Source organism: Triticum aestivum, chromosome 2D (genome assembly GCF_018294505.1).
Source record: "Triticum aestivum cultivar Chinese Spring chromosome 2D, IWGSC CS RefSeq v2.1, whole genome shotgun sequence".
NCBI lineage: Eukaryota > Viridiplantae > Streptophyta > Magnoliopsida > Poales > Poaceae > Triticum > Triticum aestivum.
In genome coordinates, this window is record NC_057799.1 from 66526374 (window position 1) to 66533292 (window position 6919).

Consider the following 6919-nt stretch of genomic DNA (forward strand, 5'->3'; position numbering starts at 1 on the left):
CAATTTCACTGGTTAAAGTCAAAGGGGTGACAAACTGGGAGATGGAAATGTGTACTTAATTCTTTTTTTTATTGTATATCTTTACGCTTGCTTCTCGTTCTCTGCAAGCCCAGATGGTACAAACAAACCCACCGAACACGGTCATTTGCATTGATTCCCAGGGGAGCGGTGGATCACATAGTGCACATTCTGGATCTGAAAAGCGCTGGAGATCTCCTTCCTCTTGTCACGTACGTACGTGACATGCCTTCGAAGGCGGGAGACAAGTGTCTGCAACCAAACCCAACAACTTTGCTTACGTTTGAAACTAAATGCACCTTCAGACAAGCGTACACCAGGTACTACAAAGCCAGCAGCGTCGCGCTCGATCCACCCTCCCCTCCCGTCCTTACCGACGACCGATCAAGCCCCAAGCCCAGATGGCGCAGACCGCCGCCGTGACTCCGGCCCCTGCTCCACCGCCGGCGACCCGCCCGGTACGAACACGATCCATTGCCAGCCGCTTGAGCAACAGTAACCCGACGACTCTGACCCATTCTCGTGCGTTCCTGTTCTCTTCTTGATCCGCAGAAGCTGTCGGGTGGGCTCGAGCCGCTGGACGCGCGCATCAAGGTCAGGCCACTTCCATGGCGCATCATCCGCTTAGCTCCGCTTGCCTGGGATTTAATGGCGATCGGCTGATTTTGTGGTGGCTTGCAGGAGCTGACCTCGTCGCAGGGGGAGCTGCTGGCCAGGATCCAGAAGCTCAAACAGGTATCGTATACGGGCCGTTGGATCGCCCTGGTAACATGCATCCAAGGGCTCCTGTGAGCAGCTTGACTTTGACCTTGGACCCTGTTGTGTTCCAGGACGTGCAGAAATGGCGCTCCAACGTTGAGGCGCAGGTCAAGACCTGCCACAACGTAAGTACCACTCCTCCCCTACTTTTTAGATCGCATATTCGGTTTGCTTTGAGTCAAACTTTTTGAAATTTGGCTAAGTTTATAGAAAAACATGTCTACATTTACAACACCAAATCAATATCATTGGATTCACTGTGAAATGTTGTACTTAGTTGATATTGCAGATGTTCATACTTTTAAAAAACATATATTTGATCAAATTTTACAAAGTTTGACCTAAGATATACCTAATATGCGGAGTAAAAAGAAACGGAGGGAGTAATTCAGTTTCGGCGGCTCTCTCTTTTCCCAGGCTGGGATGAATACATATGCTGACGGTTAAGTTACCTGTAGGAGCTTGTGGAGGTGAAGGAGGGGCTCGCTTCTGAAGTGCAGCACCTGAAATCCGTGTGTCCTCTTTCTGTCGACCTTTTTACTGCCTTCGGGGCTCTGTGTATCCTTGAAACATTTCAAGCTCACATTGTGTTATTTGTTGCTTCAAGGACATCAAGGAAATCAGATTTGCTCTCCAGGAAGAGAAGGCAAGCTCGAAAGCGGAGCAAGCCGGGAAGACACAAGACCAGGTACTCAAGACTGATGATGAACAGACCGAGCAACAAACTGCGGTGCAAGCATGAAATTTGCGGCCCCCGATTCAAACAGAACTTGTGGATGTTCAACTTACTCCTGTGGACCACCCAGAAAAAGTAGGTAAATACATAGTACATTAGATCAGGAGGGGTAGATACGTACATGAACTCGCTTGCACATCGCGCTTGCTTGCCACATGCCACTATACCAGCATCAGCAAACTGAAGTGCATAGGTTTCAAAACCCTGTAAGAGTGAAACGTTATAAAATGGACAGGAATTGCTTATTTTGTAACAGTCCTATATAACATGTATTTTGAAAAGGTACTTGAATTAGAGAAATGGTTCCATAAATACTCTGAATCAAATCCTTTTGTAGTCGATTTTACACACCCATTTTCTTTCAGAGAAACTGAACGTATGGTATTACTAACATAAGAAGCTCACGGCGCAATCCGCAGTGAGCACTAGGTAATACTGCAGTAGCATAATAAGTTAACCATGGAACTTCCAGAGAGCAGAACTTTTCAGATAGGTTAGTGTATAGTGTATAGACCAGATCTCCGCTCGTCGCCTTGTTTCCGCCCCTTCTCTATGTAAAAGTTGCACAATCCAGAATGGTGGTAGAACTTTAAATTGATTGCGATTTGGCAAGAACAAAGAACGCAAATCTTTCAATACTGACTGTACTGTAACCAAACCAGACCTGCAAGCATGAAGCTGTAAAATCAGAATCACAGGGTTCAAACCATGTGTATCATAGATGTGCCACTATAAGCAAACAGAAACTAGTCATCGATTGCATGATTCAAGCCAACTGATAGTTTACGCTTTGGCTAATACTAGTTCAATGTGCATGACCAATTTCATGATGGCAGCAGCCTATTGGTGGTTACAGCTTCCCATGCCAACCTAATTGCCACCTCATGCTGTGTTTACAAGAAAGCGGTGGATCAAAAGTTCAAAAAAATTCCCGTGACATAAATTCATAATTTGGTACATCTAGTTATCTACAATCAGGCCACTAAGCATATCAAGTTCACTACGGAAAGGAAACAGCTTTGCAAGACCAGCAGACCACTGATCTTCGGCCAAAACTTCTGAAGATTCTACCATTCATGATTACCAAATCAACTAAGATAGTTATTACAGTTTAAAGAGGTTCTAACTTCGAATGCCTGTCAAGAACTAACAGAAAGACCATAATAGTCATTACTGACATCCAAAGGCTCGGCTTGGCTAACCTCAAGTGAAAACATGAACTTCCGGAGTATGTCAATATAACTATATTAAAAAATGTATGTATGCCAGAGGAAGAAACCAAAGCCGACATGTCCTAAATTTGGCAGTCAAAGTAAGTCAACGCATTAGAAGACAAGCATAAGGATGACAATTATCAAGACTGCCAAACTGAAGACTGGGCGGGCATTTATACGGTGTTGTTAGTATAATACTTGCCCACTTCAGCACATCATGTCTGGACCCTCAGTTTCAAGGTTTATCAACTAATTCAATTTCAAAAATGAACTTACTATAACTTTTAACCTATTCAGCAAATAATCTGATCCAGGTGCCGAATATCCAAATTCAATGCACTCAGAAGTAAGACAAAAACAATTAACATCGACATGCTCCAAAATAGGCAAGCCCCTCATCTCGTAACAATTAATCATTCAGTACATCCAAAGGCCTGAAACCCTGAACAAAATAATACGACAGTAGGTTTCTATCCATTCAGAAGTTCCAGTCAACACGGTAAAACCAAGCCTTTGGCCCTCACCTTACATGATGTCCTCCTCCACGCTCCTCCATGTGGAGGTATTCGGCGGCATCGAACTGGTACAGCATCAAATCAATGTTGTGCCAGTCTTTCCGCGGTCCTGCCTCGAACTGGTAGCGACGTCGGATCCCTGTAGCACATCAGCCCTGGACATGGCAATGGCGCTACCAGCCTTGGTGTTCACGGTGATTCATGTGAGAGAGGATTCGGTCAATTCCCTTACGGTATCATCTGTTAAGAACAATAAGCCTGACAAACCTTACATTCTTCATGGGATTTCATGTTTTCTTTTATCTGTATGGAGGCTTCCAACAAGCATAGAATATAGAGTATCATCTGGAGTCAATCCAGCTGCCAACATATTGTCATATAACTGGAAGGCCTCCTCTGATCTGCCTTCCTTCGCTAGACCTGATATCATAGCTGTGTACGCCACGACGTTAGGTTTGGCACCCCTCAGCTTCATCTCTTCAAACAACCGCAGTGCAACATCCACCTTCCCATTGACACAGTGCCCATGAACTATTGCTGCGTAAGTGTATACGTCTGGAACAAGCCCTTTCTTCTCCATCTCCTTTTTGAACCGCTCGGCTTCACGTATGCTCCCATTCTTGATGTACCCGTCAATCATGACATTGTAGGTTACAACACTTGGTCTTGACCCCTTACCTTCCATATCTCGGAACAGCCTTCTTGCCTCTACCATGTCACCCTCCTTGGAATGGATGCCGATCAACGTGGTGTAGCTGACATAGTTTGACTCGACTCCATTCTCGGTCATGATATGCAGTAGCTTCTTGGCCTCTTCCATTCTATTCACCCTGCAGAGCCCACACGCAAGCGTGTTGTATGTATAGACATCCAACTGGATGCCCATCCTCTCCATGACCGCCTTAATTTCCAGGGCCTTGTCCACCATGCCAAGGCGACAATACCCGTCAATCATCGTATTGAAAACGATTTGGTTATGTCCTACTCCTCTTAACTGCATATCTGTCAGCAACATCTCAGCAGCCTCTATCTGCCCAATCTTGCAGAACCCATTGATCAATGCTCCATAAGTACGCTCATTCGGCTCAATGCCATTGCCAACGCATTCATCAAACACCTCAGATGCCCTCCGCACATTCCCAGCCCGACAATACGCATTGATGACCGCACTGTAGAAGTAGACATCGCCTGCGACATTCTTCCTCTTCATCTCATCAAACACGGACTCAACCTTGCTGATATCGCCAGCCATCGACAAACCATCGACAAGGATCGTATACGTCCCGACAGTCGGCTCCACGCCTCCACTCTCCATCTCCTTCAGCACCTCTGCAACCCGTCCATCGTTCTTCTGGCGCGTGTAGCTGTCGAGCAGCGAGTTATAGCAGCACGCGTTGAGCTTCACGCCGTGCCTTGGCATTTCGTCGAGCAGCCTGCGGGCGTCGTCCATGCGGCCGGCCTTGCAGAAGCCGTCGACGACGACCGAGGCCGAGAGGGGCGTGATGGAGCCCGGGCAGGAAGCGAGCGCCTTCCTGAGGAGCTCGGCGGCGGGGAGCAGATGGCCGGTCCGGCGGAGCGAGAGCAGCGACGAGGTGAGCGAGCGCGGGTCGAGGCTGCCGAGGCGGGAGACGGTGAGGTCGAGCGCCTCGGCCGCGCGTTCCGGGGCGCCCGCGTCTGCGTACGCGCAGAAGAGCATGTCGTGGAAGGCCGCGACGGCGTGCCGCGGCGCGGCGCGCGGGAGGGAGCCGGCCGCGAGGTCGGCGAAGGGGACCGCGAGGAGGGTGGGGGTGAGGAGGGACGGGAGCATCGACTTCGCCGCGCCGAAGCGGCGCGCGGCGAGGAGCGACGCGAAGGCGGCGAGCGGCGCCGGCCGCGTCCCGGGGACGGACGCCATCGTCCCGTCGGCGGCAGAGGACGGAGGTGGGGGAATGGGACTAGTCGGACTGGGTCGCGCTTTCTGTTTAAGCCTGGGCTTATCCGCCTCGTGCCGAGCTTTAGTTTTGGTGGGCTGGATCGTACAGACATCAAATGTCATCACTTCCACCTTCTCTTCTCTGATGGTTGTCCTCAGAAAACAAAAACCCTCTGACCGTGACAAGTCGTGGCAAATAGAAAGTTTTTGTTGATCTCTTCCCACGCGTGCATGAAGAGATGGGTGGGCTTTTTTTGAATTGTTTGAATGGCTTACCACATGTATCACGTGGTAAGAGATGAGTGGGCTATTTAGTGTTATTTTCGTATAATAGTTGGATTTTGAAAATGATTTATCTCGAACTATGTGTTTAAATTACAACCCGTTTTCACCGTTGCATTTCTCACGTCAAGATATTTTAAATTAGATCACGTGTTGATAGATCTCGACGAACTTTTTTCGGTGAAATCTACGCTCCAGAGCTATACTTCACATGTTCTTCGAAACTGTACTAAATTATGCTTTATTTTTTTTAGAAGCACAATTATGTTTCACGTGGAAGCACACATGTGTTTCACTTTTGGGGAAGCACAGAAGCACAATTGTGCTTCTCGTGCAAGCACATATACACATATGTGATTCACTTTTTGGGGAAGTACCATTTGTGCTTTCACGTGAGAAGCGCAACTATACTTTCTCGCGAGAAGTACAATTATGTTTAACGCGGAAACACAACTATGCTTCATGCTCGTGATAAACAAAAACTGGTCTTTTTTTAAAGAAATAGGAGAAAGTGCCCAACACGCGACACGTGTTGGCACTAAGCACGCCATGGTGCACTTGCATGCCTCACTAGCTAGCAGGCTACCAAGTGGCAGCAACTCATACGCACGTGGGTGCCCATTGTGAGCACTATCCAGAGGTACCCTTAGAATAGTTGCTTCCAACAGTAGTGCGCACGAAAGAGTCCAACATTGCTAACTCACCAAGATCACTAGTCACTTGTATTCTTTACAGAGGTTCGAAATCTCTAGTTAATATTCTTTGCAATGATCACTCACATTTTCGCTAGCAATGATAATTGAATGCATATACGCCACATATCATAGTTTGAGAGTTTCAATAGATTTTTTTTCTTATATGTGAAAGGGTGGGTGGATTTGTTTGTGCTTTTCTTAGATAAGTTTTCCTGAAACGAAATATCTTGAGCATGCTTCAAAATTATGAGCCATTCCAGTTGTTGTGTTCCTTGTATCGAGATCTTTAAAGCTAGATCTCATATTGCTTGGTTTCAATAAACTTTTTTCCTTCCAAATCTGTGATCCCAGCTAGTACTAACATATGCTTCTAATGTGAACTAACATATGCTCCCAACTAGCATTAACATATGATTTCCAACGTGTGCTCCAAACTAACACTAACATGCATGCTTTTGACACATGTTTTCAGCTAACACCAACTTGTGCTTCCTACGTGTACAAACATGTGCGTCACGCGAAGTAATGTGTGCTCAACCACATAAGCATATAATGTGCTTTCAAGCGAACATGTGTTTCACGAATCACGAGAGAGCACACATGCGCTCCAAGCGAGAACACACTTGTATTTTACATGGTGTGCTCCTGGCAAAAGAGGGGAAACAAAATAGGAAATAAAAAACCAAGAAAAAACTGACAACAAAAGAACTAAACAAGAAAAAGAACTGAAAAAACATTCTGATGCGATAAGTATCCAGAGTGCGATACATGAAGAGACTGGGGTGCAT

The 6919-nt window shown here is 46.7% G+C and overlaps 2 protein-coding genes across 4 annotated transcripts; one reads left to right on the top strand and one right to left on the bottom strand.

Annotated features, from left to right (window-relative positions):
- The first annotated feature begins 101 nt into the window (after positions 1-101).
- On the top strand, positions 102-1814 carry LOC123051619 (uncharacterized). 2 transcript variants are annotated; one of them, XM_044474558.1, is made up of 6 exons: positions 119-476; positions 571-612; positions 700-753; positions 849-902; positions 1236-1289; positions 1385-1814. In XM_044474558.1, the coding sequence occupies exons 1-6, from the start codon at positions 312-314 to the stop codon at positions 1517-1519; spliced, it is 504 nt and encodes a 167-aa protein (XP_044330493.1). In that variant the 5' UTR covers positions 119-311; the 3' UTR covers positions 1520-1814. The 2 variants fall into 2 exon arrangements, with proteins under 2 accessions (XP_044330492.1, XP_044330493.1); XM_044474557.1 differs by having other exon boundaries at positions 102-476; positions 1236-1814.
- On the bottom strand, positions 1805-5231 carry LOC123051618 (pentatricopeptide repeat-containing protein At2g32630). Of its 2 annotated transcripts, XM_044474556.1 has the most exons (3): positions 3515-5231; positions 3252-3423; positions 1805-2177 (listed from the first exon to the last, which is right to left on the bottom strand). In XM_044474556.1, the coding sequence occupies exon 1, from the start codon at positions 5134-5136 to the stop codon at positions 3520-3522; it is 1617 nt and encodes a 538-aa protein (XP_044330491.1). In that variant the 5' UTR covers positions 5137-5231; the 3' UTR covers positions 1805-2177; positions 3252-3423; positions 3515-3519. The 2 variants fall into 2 exon arrangements, with proteins under 2 accessions (XP_044330491.1, XP_044330490.1); XM_044474555.1 differs by having other exon boundaries at positions 3252-5231.
- Between the last annotated feature and the right edge of the window lie 1688 nt (positions 5232-6919).

Excerpts from the sequence above, each read along its gene's own strand:
- LOC123051619 (XM_044474557.1), top strand. The coding sequence starts at position 312 with ATGCACCTTCAGACAAGCGTACACCAGGTACTACAAAGCCAGCAGCGT. Across the intron at positions 613-699 it reads CGCTGGACGCGCGCATCAAG|GAGCTGACCTCGTCGCAGGG; the intron begins GTCAGGCCACTT and ends GGTGGCTTGCAG. Across the intron at positions 754-848 it reads GGATCCAGAAGCTCAAACAG|GACGTGCAGAAATGGCGCTC; the intron begins GTATCGTATACG and ends GTTGTGTTCCAG.
- LOC123051618 (XM_044474556.1), bottom strand. The coding sequence starts at position 5,136 with ATGGCGTCCGTCCCCGGGACGCGGCCGGCGCCGCTCGCCGCCTTCGCG.